The 20,000-nt window shown below is 34.2% G+C and overlaps 1 protein-coding gene across 2 annotated transcripts in view; it reads left to right on the forward strand.

Moving 5' to 3' along the window:
• LOC115210570 (solute carrier organic anion transporter family member 4A1-like) overlaps window positions 1-20,000 on the forward strand; it is a 69,917-nt gene that overhangs the window by 17,584 nt on the left and 32,333 nt on the right. For both annotated transcript variants that reach the window (XM_036502405.1, XM_036502406.1), the window contains 2 exons: window positions 3,109-3,777; window positions 19,279-19,554. In XM_036502405.1, coding sequence (XP_036358298.1) covers window positions 3,222-3,777; window positions 19,279-19,554 — 832 coding nt within the window. In that variant the 5' untranslated portion in view covers window positions 3,109-3,221. The remainder of the gene's footprint in view (window positions 1-3,108; window positions 3,778-19,278; window positions 19,555-20,000) is intronic.

Here is a 20,000-nt window from a genome sequence, read left to right on the forward strand (position 1 = left end):
CCGATGCTGGTGTGTTTGCTTCCCCGTAAACTAGCGGTTCGGCAAAAAGGACCGATAGAATGAGTACTAGGGTCGATTTGCTCGACTAAAGGCGGTGTTCCAGCATGGCCGCAGTCAAATGACTGAAACGCGTAAATGAGAGTAAAAGAAAAAGAAAGAGAGTAATATATGCGTGTGTGTATGTATGTATATATATATATGGATATATATATATATCTATATACAGTTATGTATATATATGTATGTATGCATATATATATATATATATAATATATATATATATATATTTATGTATATATATGTATGTATGTATATATTTATATATTTATATATATATATGTAATTGTATATATATTTTCATATGTATATATATATGTAGCTATATATTTGTATGTATATACATATATATACGTGTTTATAAAGAGAGGCATGTATTTATACACATAGGGAACTGTTCCGCGATGGTAAGATTAACAGAAATCCTGAGAATTGTATAAAGGCCTTAAAAAGGCTGTCTGAGATGTTTTCATCGCATTAAACTATTAGGAGCTCATAATACACACACACACACACATGAATCAATGAATGTATCTATCTATATCTGTATTTCTATCTTGGATATGTAATATACTCTCTAACCAAAATAATTTAACCCTCGCTCTGAATAAATCATTTATAAAAATAGAAAAAAATATGAAAAATATCAAATTCCTATCTAACGAAAATAAAATTACAGTTGAACACTGTACAAGATATGCACAATACAATATATAATATCAACTGTTGCATATTGCAATAATGTGAAATATAGGCTTCAAATTTTTGGCACAAGGCCTGCAATTCAGAGGGTGTGAGGAATTTATTACATCGACCCCAGAGCTTAACTGGTACTTTGTCGACCCTGAAAGGATAAAGGATAAAGTTGACCACCGCAGATTTTAAAATCAGAATGTAAAGACGGACGAAATGTCGCAAAGCATTTTGACCGGCACGGCGACGATTCTGCCAGCTCACCGCCTTTATCTGAATCGTTACTGTTAATTGGAATTTAGCATTAATTGAATATCTTGAAAATCCTATACTCTTTACTGTTTTACTCTTACTTGTTTCAGTCATTTGACTGCGGCCATGCTGGAGCACCGCCTTTAGTCGAGTAAATCGACCCCAGGACTTATTTTTTTGTAAGCCTAGTACTTATTCAATCAGTCTCCTTTGCCAAACCGCCAAGTTACGGGTACTAAAACACACCAGCATCGGTTGTCAAGCGATGATGGGGTGACAAACACAGACACACAAACATAAACACACACACACACACACACACACACACACACACACACACACACAAACACCCCCCACACACACACACACATATATATATATATATATACGACGGGCTTCTTTCAGTTTCCGTCTACCAAATCCACTCATAAGGTTTCGGTCGGCCTGAGGGACTGAACCCGGAACCATGTGGTTGGTAAGCAAGCTACTTACCACACAGCCACACCTTCGCCTATCATAAATTTTAGCGTAAGTATTGATTGTGAAGTACATGGCCGAATGGATGGATCGTAGTTTCGATTCTCAGACCGGGCAGTGTGTTGTATTCTTGAACAAAGCACTTCATTTTACGTTCCTCCAGTTCACTCAGTGGTAAATGAATAAATCAACGATGGACTGCGGGGGAATATTTTGACCTCGGTTACTTGTACGCCTTAGAAACCTTAGAATATCAAGGTGATGATGACGATGGCGATGATGATCGCGAATATCAATATTAATAGAAAATTGCCAAATAGAAAAAAACTTGAGGGGCAGGTGATGGGATTAAAGTGCTCTTGTGAAGTATGTAAGTAAGTTGTTTGACGGGTTATAGGTCGGTGTCGTAGAGAAAGTAATGATACAGAAGACGAACAAACGGCGGTCGTTGTATTGATTGATATTTGAAGACCGGTAAAAGTGCTTTAACATAATGCTTCAAAATATTTCAACGAAATATTTCACAGATGTCATATTTTAAGTGCTAGTTTTAACAACAATACGGATATAATTAACATGAAGTGCTACTTCTAATTTTATTGCATATCTTGTTATTTAATTGCCATCTCCATGGAAAGCGAATCTTTGATATACAACCCAGCTTTTACAAATTTTCGGTATAGTATGAATCAAGTTAGAGTATATGTTCCTGTATTATTCGAAATTACTTACAAATCTAATTTATTTGCTAAAAAATATAACATGCAAAATTCTAATGTTTCTAAAAAAAAAAACCAAAAATAAGAACGAAGATATTAAAAATTACATGCTGCATAGAAGCCGCTTAGATATTGTTTGAAAGTACGAAGAGAAATAATTTAGATTAATCAGATGGCACTCACTTCCATATTAAATAAGACATGAAACATTATCTGAAGCAATTAATGATTTTTCACTTGAAAGCAGTGTTGAAAATATTTTAATAAATATAATTTAATGAAGTTTCTGAATTAAATGCTCCGATCCTGGGAACTTTTCGGTTTGACCGGCAGTTTTTAACATAATTTCTAGGTAACTAAAAATTTTAAACTTCGTATACTGGTAGAATGTGTTTATAAAACATCTTTTTCTCTTTGCTTTATTGAGAAAATTCTAAAGTTTGTAAGATATTTGGGTTTTTTTCTTCAATTTCTGCAATTTCAACCAATCAGTGACGTGTATTGAGGAAAAAAACATTCTGTGCCGTATGAATATGTCCCTCGTTTAAGAAACAGATTGGGTTTATTTACATTTGTGAAGAAAAAAGATACCCTTCTCCCCACCCCTAACCCTAACCCTAAAACAGATTGAAATGCAATAGATCGATACTAGGGTCATAATTATGGGTGACAATTTCATATGACACCGCTAGAAAAAACTGCCGTTCAAACCGAAAAGATCCCGATCCTGCACTCGTTTCAGGCCTCTCTCTGTTATACATACATCGACACACAAGTAATTAAATGTACACATATACTCACGTACACACGTATATATTTGTTTATCCGTTTGTGTATGCGCGCGTATGGTGTAAGTGTGTGTGTGTGTTTGTATGTTGGTCATATTATTTACTTCATTTTTATATTGCAGGAATACTCAGCCATTGCTAGCGATATGAATGAAAATACAGATGCCATATCAAAGAAGTTTATAATATTCAGCATTGAAGAAAATACGCCATGATATTTCCCTAATGCTATAAAATGGAATTATTCGCAACACCTGGCACCGTTGAAACTTCAAACTTTCCTATATCAAATGATTTTATCTTGAGGAAGAAAACCGAGACAAACTTCTTACACTCAACTGCAGAAAACGTTGTGGTTAAACCAGAAAATGCTGTCTCAGTAAAAGAAAGCCGAAATTTTACAAAACTAACCCAAGAACTTGATCAGAACATTGTACCTGCCTTAATGATTCATTGTTCATCTTCTTCCAAGGAAAGTTCTTCGAAAAGTTTATCAGAAAATACTTTTGACAAAAACAAGGTTACAGACGCTAAAAACAGTGCCATTACTGACGGCTATATGAACGCAGTCTTGCATACTCAGAGTAATAACTCAATTATTAACAACAATAGTGCTACTAGCAATAATAATAATAATAATAATAATAATAATAATAATAATAATAATAATAATAATAATGATTCCAATAACCTACCTTGGGAATATGATTCGTGTAATTCTTCCTGTTTACGAATCTTAAATCGTCCTTCCGTGGTGCTTTCGTTACTCTGTATCTCCAGTTTTCTCAAAGGTAAGTAAAATTCATATTTATAGATATATATTTCTCAGGCCGATTACCGCAGCTTACGGCGTTTAATACAACACATTGGAGTTAAGATGGATGTGCAAATGTATATATACATGTGTTGTGTATATATTATATATATATATATATATATAATATATATATGTCTCTGTTGTACAAATATATGTATATATATACATATATATATATTTACGCATAAAAATGTATATAAATACACATACAGACTCGCACACACATACACACACACATATATATAGGTATGGTTGCTGTACTTTGAAGAGTGTCAACTATATATATATATATATATATGCACACACATACACGCAAATATTATATATGTATGAATATATATATGCATATATATATATATAATATATATATATATATATTATAATATATATACATATATATATATACATATATATATAGTAGAAATTGTCTGTCCGAATAGATGAACGACTGCCCCTTACGTTTAGAACTCCACATTGATTATCATAATCCAGTCAGCTTCTTGTATAATATTTAAGTAACTTCTATGCTGAATCGTATGACTAGCAGCCATAAACTACAGAAAAAATATAGGAGAAATAAGGATAAATACATAGTTGTTCGTAAATTAATGCAATACAGTGTTCCCTGATGAACCTTTGTGGTTGAGCATCCAAAATGCACTTGAAACACCCAATACAGAGTTCCAAGGAACCGTAATGGTGAAACGTGCGTAGAAAAAGTAATATATATTTGTTTATAATGTGTTTATCCTATATATATATATTATATATATATAATATATATATATATATATATATGTATATGCCTGTGTGTGTGTACAAATATATGTATATATATGCATATATATATTTACGCATAAAAATGTATATAAATACGCATACCAGACTCGCACCACACACACACACACATATATATATGTAGATGTATGTATATATGTATATGTATGTATGTATATATATATATATATATATATATATATATATATATATATATATATATATATATATTTCGGAGATGTACTCGCATAGCAAGTAATTTGATCTGAGATCGTGTGCTGAAACGAAAACAATTGCAGCGTGGAAGGTGTTTATAAGCCATTTAAGAAACACACATGTGTATATATTATATATTATATATAATATTATAAGAAAAAGGGACAGGCAAAACAGGTTGCTTGACCGCATACCGAAAAAATAGAAATAGCAGTCAAGAATGCTTATTTCTATCAAAGTTGGACTCCGGGCATGACAGCCCTGTAATTCACATATGCAAAACAGAAGGAATAGATAACGAATACGAAGTCTCGTTATCTATTCCTTCTGTTTTGCATATGTGAATTACAGGGCCTGTCATGCCCGGAGTCCAACTTTGATAGAATAAGCATTCTTGACTGCTATTTCTATTTTTTCGGTATGCGGTCAAGCAACCTGTTTTGCCTGTCCCTTTTTCTTATATACATATATATACTGAACTTTACAGAAGTTCCTGCCGGTAATCGGCTATATTTACATACCGAATTCTACCAGTAAATAATTGGGGTTTTTTAAAAGCCTTTATAGAAATTATTTAGTCTTATTTTTATATTATTATATATATATGATAATATATATAATATATATATATATATATATATTATATAATATATATATATATATATATATATATATATATATATATATATATATATATATATAATATATATATATATATATATATATATAGATAATATATATAATATATGCTTTCGGTGCGAATGTTTTACACTAATCGCGTTAACAAAGAGATGTGTGTTCGATTCCACGCGAGTAGCAAAGTCTTTTTAATTCTATCGAGGGCTTATATGCCCCTTTATTAGACTATTTTCCTGAGAAATCTGCATGGTGTGGATGTGGGTTTCTTTCTAACTAAACTCGATTTCTTCTTATGAGAGGTCCCAGATGAACCTACCTCTCGGCAGGAAACACAGTTGCGGGCAGCGTCGTCGAACTCCCTTGTTGACCAAGTGTCACGTATCAGAGGTGGTTTCACATCCTAGTGTAGCACAGCCGACAGTGGTGCCCCAGCATGGCCGCAGCTTTCGGGCTGAAACACTTTTAAGGATTTAAGGATTTATATATATGTATATATATATATATATATATATATATATCAATAATTGAGGGTAAAATTAATTAGTTATTAATCAATTTCACCAAGTAGTGTTCAGTAATGTAAAAGGACCATTTAAGGCGTATTCAAAATATTACATTATATAATTAGGGCTTAGTAAAATAAATTACTTTTGCCACATACTGAACTTTCTAGAAATAGCAGCCAAAAAGTTTTTTAGCCATTTCCACTACTTTAAGAAAAATTCTCCCAGATAATGTTTACTCAAAAATAACTCACGAAAAATATCTTCGTGTGTTATTTTTGAGTAAACATTATCTGGGAGAATTTTTCTTAAAGTAGTGGAAATGGCTAAAAAACTTTTTGGCTGCTATATCTAGAAAGTTCAGTATGTGGCAAAGTAATTTATTTTACTAAGCCCTAATTATATAATATATATATATATACACACATAGGTATACATATATATGTATATACATATGTATATATATATATATATGTCAGTGTATATATGTATATATATGGATTTCATCTTACGTTTTATTTCTCGTGGTTAACCATCTAATATCGTACCATAGTTTGTTGATGTTTTTTTTCAGATTTTGTTTTTCATCTAGGGTGCTTCCTTTTAGTAATCTTATTGTCATATATGCAGCAGATTTCTCCTGAGTGTTCTTTAAAAGTGATAGCAGCTGTATATATGAGGATATTAATATTCCATAAATTCATATCGTTTGATTTATTGTATTTTTCTGATTAATTAATCTCAAATGTCTACCAATCCTATGTGAAATTTTGAAATATTCATCATTACAAACATTTGTTAGAAAAGAGGAGGTGTAGTTGTCTTCTATGTCGTTGGAAGCCTTTCTGAGCATAGTGAAACCATGAGAGTGACCGTCAATTTGAACATCGGAGGGTCAAGATCTATAATTATGTCGTGGCAGGAATGAATTTCCAGATTTTTCCTCTGAGAAGAATGCTTTGGGGAAAGTATTTCGTGTGAGGACTTCGAGGTGGAATACAGAAAGGTTAGAATACAAACGAAAGATAGAATGAGGGTGGAAATCTCGGCTGGCATATTTCAAGGAGCCTAGGGCGTTGTAGGAGAAACAGTAGTAGTCGAGAAAGGAAAGAGTTTGTTGGTAAGTGTCCATTTAAATGCAATCCTTTATATTTGTGTATGTAGCAAGAGCGCTGTTTCAATACATCAAAATGGGTCACTTTTGGAAGGTTCAGTAGCTAATCAGATCTCAAGTATTTTCTGGGTTAGAGGCGAAACCTTGACTTTGGCATTCCATTTTGATAATGTTGCCAAACTGAGGTCACCTATATGTTAATATAACACGTGTTTTCATTCAGTATGAAAAGTGATCAGACATTGTGATATCTTAGCATTCAAGGCATATGTGATGGGTTTAAGTTAGTATAATTCATGACTAGAGCAAAAATGTATAAAAATGCTTCCTTGGTAGGTGTAGTGTCGCACGTGGGGGAGACGAGGATATCATGTCATTAGTAAAAGATCTTTGTGAGATCTTTGTATATGGATATACTGCCAACATGGTGAGGTGTTAGGACTTGTTTGAGGAAAAATTATAGTGTCCTATTCATCGGACTGTTAGAAGTATCACCAAGAAAATAGCCAAAAGAGAGGAATGTTAGAAACATAGCCTATTCTTGGGGTACACGGGAGGTGATGATATAGTTTGAGAGAAATTTTTCAGTTAGCGAGATGAGAAAAATGAGAGAGAGGTGGGGGAGGGAAGGAGAGGGAAATTATAGAAAGATATTAAACTTGTAGAAGCGTAACTTAACTTGAAGGTTCTAGCGTCAGATAATATCGACAACTTTACTGGCGTAGGTTTGACAACGTCACTTTCGAAGAAAACGTTATAAGCTTGGAAGACTTCTGGTAAAAACGTTGGAAGAATTCTGATGAATGATATAGCAGAACGAGTCTTCAGTAAATGATACTTTATTCTAGCTGTCCTAGTGGTCAAGGATGAGGAAAAGGAGTCTGTGGTGTAAAAGGTGACTGCTGTAATATTGAAAGTGAAAGCAATGGGTGAAAATTGCTAGCATGAGGAAGATTATGTTTCTTTGAGAAATGGTACAGTGTAGCGTGCTTCCAAAGAGTGGTAAATAATCGGGTAAATGGAGAAACAGTAATGAGTTTTATGAGGAGAGGGACAATCTCTGATGCATACGATTTTAATTGTAATGAAAACTGACCTACGTTGTCAGGGCAGATTGTCACGAGACGTTGAAATTTATCTGATGAGTTTATACATTTGGTGACGTTATGTACGTGAAGGGAAGACTTGTTGAATGAATGAGAAGTATTGAAAGGGGCTTATTGAATGCATAGACAGTAGAGCTAGACGCAAAGTGGGTAGCAAAGCAGGCGAGGTCCTTGATAACAGAATCAACTGAGCAATGATTTTTTAAAAATTTCTGCAGATTCTTTTGGCAAGGGATCGAAGATATCCGCAGTAACTTTTGACTGCATGATGCATAAAAACACCTTTTGCCTGGTTGTTTTACAATCATTAAGGTGGTGGGATAAGTTTCCCCCATGTCTGACGGGGGTTGATCCCTTCTTCCATGTTTCCTAAGCATTACTCCCCTTTGAAGTTTCGTAATTTAATCGTAAGACAGATGAGGAGCAACATCGGGATGAAAGAGGAATACACCCAGTAGAATGGTTTCACTTAACGGCTTTGTTGTCTCAGATCGATGATGGATAAAGAACATTTCTCTGCCATGAATATTCGAAATAACGTTGGTTGAATTCTGTTAGATTGGCGAAGAACTAAGTGGTTCGTATGGTGGCGAATGAATTCTAACCGGTCTGAAGAATTGTCGTGTGTTGTTTTCAGTAGGCAATCACCAGATTACCTTCCAGAAAGGAAAATAGGCAATATTAGTTGGTTAAAGAATTACTTTTAATGTAGGAGAAAGGCCAATAATATTTGAATTAGTTGTATGGGAGAGAGCGAACATTCAAAAGAAACTATGAGCATAATGCTCACATAGTTATGTGAATTGAGATTAAATGTACTTGAAGCTTGACGAGAAATGGTTGGATGTTCATTGGTGGCTAGATTAGTTACAAAGCAGTAGAAGCAGTAGATAAAGTTTAAAAATAATGAGGTCTTTTAGTGAAACTATCAAGATGTCTGTTTTTGCATTTGTTTGTTTTTTTCTCTAATACTAAGCGAACAGTTGGGATGATAAGTTTTACTTAGGCACAGATACCTTTCAGAGCGAAGATGAAAATGTAGTTTACAGAGTGGGCAACAGAGTGGGCAATTGGTTTGTGTATTAAAAAGAGGTGGTTGGTGGTACCCTAGCCTAGACTGAAGTCCGAGCATTCTTGGGTGAAGACGAGGAAACTCCACTGGACACAATGGATTTTTTTTTTAATATTTAGATTCATTATTAATACTCTGTAAGGAGGCGAGCTGTCAGGATCATTAACACGCTGGGGAAATGTTGAACAGTATTTCTTCCGGCTCTTTATGTTTTGGGTTCAGATTCTATCGAGGTCAACTTTACCATTCATCCTTTCGGGGTCGATGAAATAAGTACCAGTTGAGCACTAGGCTCGAGGTAATCGGCTTGCCCCATCCCTCAAAATTGAAAGTTTTGTGTCTATATTAAAAAAGAGTATTAATGTTATCCTTTTTCATCTGGTTACATTTGTTGTTTCGTAGACAATTCTCAGACGAAATTGTGCCATGCTTAAAATCAATTGTCACTAATTAATTTTTACGCTTTGTTTTCAATTTTCCTCCTCACTATAATTAAATGAAGTGTTCAATGCATTTAGCAAAAATAGATTTTCTCCTTAAAATTACGTCTGTCTTTGAGTCATTAGAGTGAAATCTATCTATCTATCTATCTATCTATCTATCTATCTATCTATCTATCTATCTATCTATCTATCTATCTATCTATCTATCTATCTAGCTAGCTATCTACCTATCTACCTATCTATCTATCTACCTATCTATTTATCTATCCAGCTATCTATCTATCTGAATGTTTCAAAAAAAGATGGGTGAATGTAGGAAGGATGACACGTATGAATGACGAAGCCACCTTGAGCATAATCCCATGAATCCGGAAAAAATTTAAAACAGAGAGTTACTTACTTGCAAATAAATGTGTTAACATGTGACATTAATGACCGAAGTTACCGTGGTCTTTTCCGTAGGCTTTTCTTTCCATGGATAAACCTTATCTGCTTTCCCCTTTTACACTTTACATCATGACATTTCTGTGATACACGATCCCTATTGATCGTTTTTTCTTTTCTTTTTCTCTTTTCCATTTTCTTTTCTTTTTCTCTTTCTTTTTTTTTCATTTCTACGAACCCTTTTGATCGAAAACCTACCCCACTTTTTTTTCTCTCCCCCAAAAGAAAAGCTCTACTTTGTAATTTGTCCCATCTGTGTCCAGCCCTGTGTGGCTAATAAAGAAACATATCTATCTATCTATCTATCTATCTATCTATCTATCTATCTATCTATCTATCTATCTATCTGTCTGTCTGTCTGTCTGTCTGTCTGTCTGTCTGTCTGTCTGTCTGTCTGTCTGTCTGTCTGTCTGTCTGTCTGTCTGTCTGTCTGTCTGTCTGTCTGTCCGTCTGTCTGTCTATTTACCTATCTATCTATCTATTTTTCTGTCTATCTATTTATCTATCTACTCCACTAATTCAATATGAGAATTGATCACATACAATAATTATTGATCACAAGCACTCGGGAAAACCGCTAAACGCACACAAACCCTTCCACAAACTCGCAAACACACGCAAAAACGTGCGCGTGTGCACACATAGCAAAATTCAGCGATATACTAGAAAACATAAAAGTAATTTATGTTGGCCCACGCAATACTATTTCTTAAGAATCATTCTTTTGTTTAGTTTTTATGACCAAAATACCTCTGATCTCTGCGCTAGATTTTGAAACACAAACAAAAACAGGCTTGGTTATGTGGTAAAGAAACTCGGTTGCAACTATGCCATTTCGTGTTCAGTCCCACTGCGATGTGCAAAAGCCAAGTATTAATTAATATAGGAATTTACTGTAGACAAGGCTGCATGGCGTTCGATTATCTCTATATATAAACGGCAGTTTGTCTGTCTGTGTGTCTGTTAGGTTGTACCCTCACCCTGACCACGGCTTTCAACCGATTCTGATGAAACTTGACACACACATAGCCCAATGTCATAATTCAAAACTAACGCAGCGAAAATTTTGAAAAGTTCCCCCAGTTCTGAAAAAAATCAATAAATTCGACATGGGGTCGAGAATCAGAAACACAAACCACAAACTGTCATGGGGACGCAACTCGACCTTTTTAACTCTCAAAAAAATTTACCATAAATTTTTTTCCATTTTTTTGGCTATTTTTTGGCTATAACTCTCTAAAAATGCTTTATAGTTATTTCCCTTACAAACCCGAGCAACGCCGGGCGATACCGCTAGTAAGTAAATAAGAAGTACACTATAAGTACAGGACATCACCAACGAGCGAAAAACATGTAAACACACGCGAGATAAGTACAGGACAAAATACCAGAAAATACACAATAAGAACAGGACAACAACAACGAGTGAAAATTATGGCAACATAACGAGAGACAAGTACGAAATAGGGAATATGAAACAGGCGTAGGAGTGGCTGTGTGGTAAGTAGCTTGCTTACCAACCACATGGTTCCGGGTTCAGTCCCACTGCGTGGCACCTTGGGCAAGTGTCTTCTACTATAGCCTCGGGCCGACCAAAGCCTTATGAGTGGATTTCGTAGACGGAAACTGAAAGAAGCTCGTCGTATATATGTATATATATATATGTATGTGTGTGTATATGATTGTGTGTCTGTTTGCCCCCACCCCCAAAACATCGCTTGACATCCGATGCTGGTGTTTACGTCCCCGTAACTTAGTGGTTCGGCAAAAGAGACCGATAGAATAAGTACTAGAATAGTGCAAAGAATAAGTCCTAAGGTCGATTTGCTCTCGACTGAAGGCTTTTTTTTGTATTTTGTCCTGTACGTATCTCTCGTGTGTTTACGTGTTTTTTCGCTCGTTGGCGATGTCCTGTACTGTATATCTTTTATTTATTAATTAATATAGCCTCACACCAAGTCATGTCGGAAACTGTATGAAAGCCCGTATACACTCACACACACATTCCTATATTTGTTTCAGTCATTTCTATCGGTCTCTCTTGAACACACCAGCATCGGTTGTCAAGCGATGCTGAGAGGACAAACACAGACACACAAACACACACACACATTTATATATATATATATATATATATACGACGGGCTTCTTTCAGTTTCCGTCTACGAAATCCACTCACAAAACTTGCCCAAGGTGCCACACAGTGGAACTGAACCCGGAAGCATGTGGCTGGTAAGCAAGCTACTTACCACACACCCACTCCTGCGCCTTCCATATCTTTATGTAAATATCGTGTTATAATGAAAACAATTTTATATGAAACTGGAAGATTACTCAATACTTTTTGCAGTGTATAAATTATATTTTTACAAAAAGTGTAGAGACAGTGACTTCGAAGTTTTGGCTTACTAGCTTTCATTGAACAGTCTGATGAAAAACTGTCACCACTCTTCTTATAAACCTATAATATATATGATTATGTGTGTGTGTGTGTGTGTTTGCTCACCCCACCACCACTTGACCACCGCAGTTTGCTTACGCCCTCCAAAACTTAACGGGTCGGCAAAGATACCGATAGAACAAATACTAGGCTTGAAAGTTAGTACTGGGTTAGTATCCATAACACAACTTCAGCAATGTCTGTTAATCTCACTTTTAGTATCGAAGTAATAGAAACAGTTTATCAACCAGATGTACACTAGAAAAATCTACAAGAAATTAACAGGTTGAAGGATTTTATGGAGTCATCTTTACTTAGATGAGCCGATAAGAAGCTTAAAGGGCTCCCTGGGTCCGTTGGTGTACCTGTAAATAATCTTTTTCCAGAAGCGATTCCGTGATATACTAATTAATCTGTAGTTGGGACTCTGATAGGCGATACTACTACGAGTCAAAAAGCAATAGTGAATAAGAAGTGGTTCGTTATTACATAATTTACATTCGACGGATAGTTGTCCTCATCTTGTTTGTTGTTAACACAACTTTTCGGCTGATATACCCTCTAGCATTCATCAGGTGTCTTGGGAAAATTTCGAACCCGGGTTCTCATTCCTAAGGTATTTTTCGATGTTGTTATTATTATTATTGTTATTGCTCAGGTCACTGCTTGGAATCGAACTCGGAATCTTGGAGTAGCCCGCGCTCCTAACCACTACGCCATATGCCCGCGGGCATATGGCGTAGTGGTTCCATGTCCTTCAAAACCCTGGAGCTCTCAAACTAACGGATGTAGTTTAAAATTATACCCAGGTCACGGCCTATAGCAGAGTGGCAATCAATTGTATCATCAATTAACAAATATGACACTTAACGTGATCATTTCCTGTATGTTCAAATATCCTTTAAAAGCAGTATCGATCGGCGTTGCTAGGGTTTGTTTCGACCCTTTAGAATTGGAATTTTTGAAAAGTAAAAATTTTGCATTATGTAGCTTGTTATTCTCTTTAAGTGAACATTTTTCTGGTTGAAATACACCCAAAAATGGTGACACAGCAGTAAAAAAATCGTTAAAAATAAGGATTTTCATAGAAAAAAAGCATCTTTTGATGTAAATAATTTTTGGTGTTCACATGGTCCGATTTGAATTTTTTCTTCTACGGAAGGAAGAGCAAGACTCCTATCATACTCTCAATTTTGGTCAACTTGCGCCTCAGGGTCTCGGAGGAGATAGTGTTAGTTGAAGGCTACCAAACCTGCCATACACAGACAACTTCAGCTTTACATATATAGAGATATAAACTGTTCAGTATTTACGCGTTGAAAAAATATATCTTTCTACTTGTTATATAATACATTTCAACGCTTCAAAAACAAACTTATGTCTGTTTACATATGACGTAATCTATATGATATCTAGCGTTTCTGGATGACTTAATAACTTCTAAAATTGCAGAATTCGCCGGTCGGCAGTTTAGCTTAAAGGGTAGAGCACTTCATTGAGATATTAGAGGGGTGTGAGTTTAGTCCTTCTGGCTGGTTGCCGGCAAATTTTTATGCTCTTAAAAGGATTTTATCCTTTATATATAATGTTTAGTATTTACGTGTTGAAAAATATATCATTCTACTTTTTTCTACAATACACTTCAACACTTCAAAAACAAACTTATGTTTGTTTACATATGATGTTATGAAATATAATATTTACTTTATTGTTAAAGAATACATATTTAAGTACTTGACTAAAATTTTATAAAACAGATTTAATGAGATATTAAATTATTGTGCAATATCAAGATATGAAATTATTTGATATTTTAGATTTGATTACGATTGTAAACACCAAAGCAAATAAGTCGCTTGTTTTATTTTAACTCCCCTTTTCCGAATTTCTCTTCAACTCTCTATTTGTGCAGGCTTTCTCTTCGCTTTGGCTTAAAGTTTACGAATGAAAATTTGTGAAATACTTTGGAAAGTATAACCAATGCCATAAATTCGTGGTGGATTCCTTTCTACAGCATTATATATTTTACAAAAATAGATCGCTGACCAAGAAAGGTTAATTTTCTCTGCAGGAGATATTGCAAACTTACCTGAAAAATTACGAAACACGCCAATTATACAATATAACAATGAGCTATATTTAATTGCTTCTTCAACTGGTTGTTGGCTCACTGTCACCAGCTCTTGGAATGTGGTGTAGAATATTGCACACTCAGAAAACAGCATTCATCTCTTTCCCTCGTTCTTTTTCCTTCTATCTCCCTCTATCACTCTCTCTCTCTCCTTCACTCACCCTTCTTCCTTCTCATATTGGTACGTGTGTTTGTGTGTGCGTATATATATGTGTGTGTGTATGTGTGTGCGTGTATGTACACGCTTATATAAATAAACTTACTTCCATATGTATAATATACTCATAAACTATTTATATATTATATATGTATATATAAATGCAAGCAAAATTATATACATGTATTATGTTATATATATATGTATATATATAATATATATATATATATAGATATATATATAATATATATATATATATTATATATATATATATATATATATATAAAATATTATATGCACACACATATATATCGTTATATATGCATGTATACGAGTACGTTTGAGTCAATGTATGTCTCCCCACTGCTTGTTAGTTTGTTAACGGCCCTGTAACTTAGCGGTTAGGCACAAAGAGCCGATATAAGAAGAGAATAATTACCAGAGTTAAAACAAGTATAGGGGTCAGTTTCTTTCACTAAACCCATCAAGGCGTGTCCGAGTATGGTTGCAGTCTAATAACTGAAAGAAGTAAAAATGATACATGTACATTATATATATATATATATATATATATATATATATATATTATATATATGTTATATATATATGTATATATGATATATATATATATGATATATGTATATATATATATATATATGCATATATTAATATACATACATATAATATATACATATTTATACACACACACACACACACATATACATATATATATATATATATATATATATATATACATATATATATCATATATAATATACTATATATATATATATATATATATATATATATATATATATATATATATATATACACTAGCAGAAATACACAGCGTTGCCCGGATCAAAAGCCGTTAACAACAGTAAAACACAAAACGGTTGCAAAAGTAAATAAGAAATTTGGAGGCAAATTTAACGGAGTGTACGGATTTGAGTGAAATTTATGAAGTTACTTCTATCAGTATGAAATTACTTTCATCAGTAATTGTGAACTTCTTTCCGTCAGTAATTTGTCATTGTTGTTTGTAAACAGCGATTGAAAACTTACAGTGCAAACAATAGCGACTGAACTTGAAGTGAAAACAAAAGTGAGTGAGATATAGAGAGAGCTAGCTAGTTAGTCAAATAAGATAGATATAAATAGGTAAGATAAAGACAGGTAGAAACAGAGAAATAGATAGATATAGAGATAGAGATGGATAGAAAGATATAGACAGAGAGAGAGAGAGATGGATAGAGAGATATAGATAGAAAGATATAAACGTCACTGACGCCTGAATATGTTAAAAAACTGGAAGTAAATATGTCAGAAAATACTTTCTAAGACGTGAATCTAATATAACAGCAATATTTTCTGTTATCTTTATGACCAATGTATGTAAGAAAGACAATCAATTTCTGAAAGTTACTTCGAAAAGAGTTACCACCCTTCTCAACATAACCCAGGAAGTGGTGTTTTCTGTTCCCAGGGGGCCCGTTACTTATCATGTGAAACGTTTTAGGAGTCTAAAACCATCCCTAGAACATAAGTGATGAATGTTCCCAGTCTGGAGAAAATCAGTTGAAAAATACGAGCGTTATAATCTTTTACACACACACACACACACACACAGACAGAGTGAAATTTTTATTATATATATAATAAAGAGGAATGTAAAAATACATTATGAAGGGTATATCATAAACAATTGTTTTGCAGTGAAGCGATAAAATATACGAGTGATTATAGTCGCTTTATAGCGATTTTGATTGCTATTTCTAGGCATGTAAGGGTTTTTGCAACCTCCACGGTTATAATTGTGATTTCTTATAATTATACACCCTTCCTTTATATATATAATATATATATTATATATATAATATATATATATATATATATATATATATATTAATATATATTATATATATATATATATATATATATAGGCGCAGGAGTGGCTGTTGGTAAGTAGCTTGCTAACCACCACATGGTTCCGGGTTCAATCCCACTGCGTGGCATCTTGGGCACGTGTCTTCTGGCTATAGCCCCGGGCCGACCAAGCCTTGTGAGTGGATTTGGTAGACGGAAACTGAAAGAAGCCTGTCGTATATATGTTATATATATAAGTGTTGTGTGAATATGTTTGTGTGTCTGTGTTTGTTCCCCTAGCATTGCTTGACAACCGATGCTGGTGTGTTTACGTACCCGTAACTTAGCGGTTCGGCAAAAGAGACCGATAGAATAAGTACTGGGCTTACAAAGAATAAGTCCCGGGGTCGATTTGCTCGACTAAAGGCGGTGCGCCAGCATGGCCGCAGTCAAATGACTGAAACAAGTAAAAAGAGTAAAAAAGAGATATATATGTGTGTGTGTGTGTGTGTGTGTGTGGTGTGTGTGTATTTTTCAATTAAATGGAACCGCTTGAAATGGTCGTGCTGCATCACTACTTGATATCCTCTTGCATATTTTGATTTTATATATATATATGTGTGTGTGTGTGTGCTTGTGTGTGTGTGTGTGCTTGTGTGTGTGTGAGATTGTGTGTCTGTGTGAGTGTGTGTGTGCGTAACTACCACCATGACCGCTATCCAAACTACAGTGGAAAAGGCTAGCCACTGGATTTGGTTAAAGTGAGACGATGAGCGATGGCTAGAAGAATATTGAGGTTTATTTGACAACCGGTTGATCTAGCAAGCGGAGCCTCATATCAGTGAGGGGGACCGGTGCGCGATGATGCCGTCGAGAAGTAGGTCCCGAAACGGTGGTCATTCTCTCCTGATGACCCCATACACTTACTGACTTCCGGTATGCAGAGTTTTCGACTGGTAGCACTTGCATCTGCAAGTTGTTTGCAAAACATATATATATATATATATGTGTGTGTGTGTGTGTGTGTGTGTGTGTGTGTGTGTGTGTGTGTGTGTGTGTGTGTGATAAAGCATCAAGAATGCGAATAAATGTCAGCAAGTAATTTCTTTTTATAAATTGAGTGATATATAAATAATTATTTAATTGAGACCGATATACACCACTTTAAATAACGAAACAACTGAAGTTGAAATTAAAATAATGTAAACAATTTTTAGAATTATTAAAGCAAGATATAAAATTAAGAGCAAACGAAGATCTGGGTGTGAGAGAGGAAAGAATAGCAAACGAGTGGATGAGTGTGCATGAGAGATAAACGAAAGAGTAGGGATAAGAGCGAAGGTTAATGCCCGAAGTCAAAAGTTCGATACGCAACTACAAAGAATGCGATAAAAAATGTCGAGTGAACATATATATATATATATATATATATATATATAATATATATATACATATATATATATCACTATCTTTCTCCTCGTTCTGCTCTTCGACCCTCCATGTTTGTTTTCGTTCGGTTTCCTTGTATGTCTACACTGTCCTGTTTTGTTTCCCAACTTTGACCCTCCATAAACTCCAAAATTTATTTTCGAAGTTATGAGAGCAACTGTCTTCGAAGACTCATGTTGTCGTTGATTGCTCGAAATGAGGAGTAGATTCACAGCCGACAACTGATAAAGAGTCGTTCTTTGAGTTACTTTTCCTGCTTTCAGTTTTTTCTCTCGTTGTTTGCGTATTTCATGTTATTTACAGTTGATGATGTCCTGTACCCATGCAACTACATCTCCGTAATATATATATATATATACACATCACAAAAAAGCGGATTTAGAAATCTGAGTTGTATCCACAGTAAACACTCCTGCAAATAACAGCTAGCAGAGTGTATAGCAGTGGACAGTTTTTATTAATGGAAACCGTTCATACGAACCAAAATTCCAGAGATAATTAAGTAGACACGTAGTATAAGACATTAATATAGACCTTTAATGAGATGAACACAGATCGCACGTAATATATTGTAGTACTACGTAAGCATTTATCTTAATTTTTATATTCATGAATGTGTGAACCATTTATTGTTGAAACGATCGTAACAAAATAAGTGTAATAGTATAACGTCTTTTCTGGATTTAACAATTCGGCAAAAAAAAAACTGATGAATTATCAGGCTTAAAAAATATTTACTGAAAATGTTTCAAGGTATGACCTTAGTTTAATGACCTTCAAGACATGAACTTCAGCATGAATTCAATCTAATGATTGAAAGAAGTAAAAGATGAAGGATCATACAGTTTTAATGAATCATAAAATGACAGAAAATTCACACTGAGTTACAACATTTAAGTCCTTTCACATGATCGCTCCTCTCTCTCTCCTCTCTCTCTCACTCTCACTCCCTCTCGTTCCCTTTCTCTCTCTCTCTCTCTCTCTCTTTTCTCTCTCTCTCTCTCTCTTTCCGTTTCATACATACACATATGTATATGTATATATTTCAATGTATATGTACACGCTTTCCCTTTAAATTACACTTCGACGCATTCTTATATTCTCATTTTATTTTTCAGGTTTTATTCTGAACGGAATTATCAATGTCAACATGTCAACCATTGAAAAACGATTTGGATTGACCAGTAGTCAAGCTGGTTGGATAGCCAGTGTCCATGACATCACTGCCGCCCCTGTCGCTCTCTTTGTTAGCTTTATCGGTGCAGTCGGCTATAAAATGCGTTGGATTGGATTCGGCTTATTTTGTCTCAGCATCGGTTCATTCATCATTATTATGCCTCACTTTGCAGCTGGCGAATACAAATGGCAGCATAACTTCACTGGTCTCTGCTCAAGTATGTAGTGAAACCTTTGCAACAAGCATTCATTCATTCTTTTCCTATACATGTATTAAACTTAATTGGAGGTTGTGTTAACCTCACGAGGGTGATGGTTCCATCCAAAGAATACTGGTTCAATACCTAATATTTATATATATAATATATATACCTAGTATTTAGGTAGATATATATATATAATATAATATATACCTAGTATTAGGTATATATAATATAATTATATATATATATAAGATAGTTTATATTCATTTAAAAGAAAAAAGAAAATGGAGATTGCGAAGTTAACAATGCTTTATTATTAACAGGAAATTAATCATCTTTACTTACAGCTGTTTCAATTAGTACCCAGTAAAAATTAACGAAATATTAAATATATATTTATATGACCAGAGCATAATATCTTCAGAGGAAAAACCATATACCCTTGGATTCATTATAGCTGA

The sequence above is a fragment of the Octopus sinensis genome, linkage group LG4, assembly GCF_006345805.1.
Source record: "Octopus sinensis linkage group LG4, ASM634580v1, whole genome shotgun sequence".
In the NCBI taxonomy this organism is placed as follows: Eukaryota; Metazoa; Mollusca; class Cephalopoda; order Octopoda; family Octopodidae; genus Octopus; species Octopus sinensis.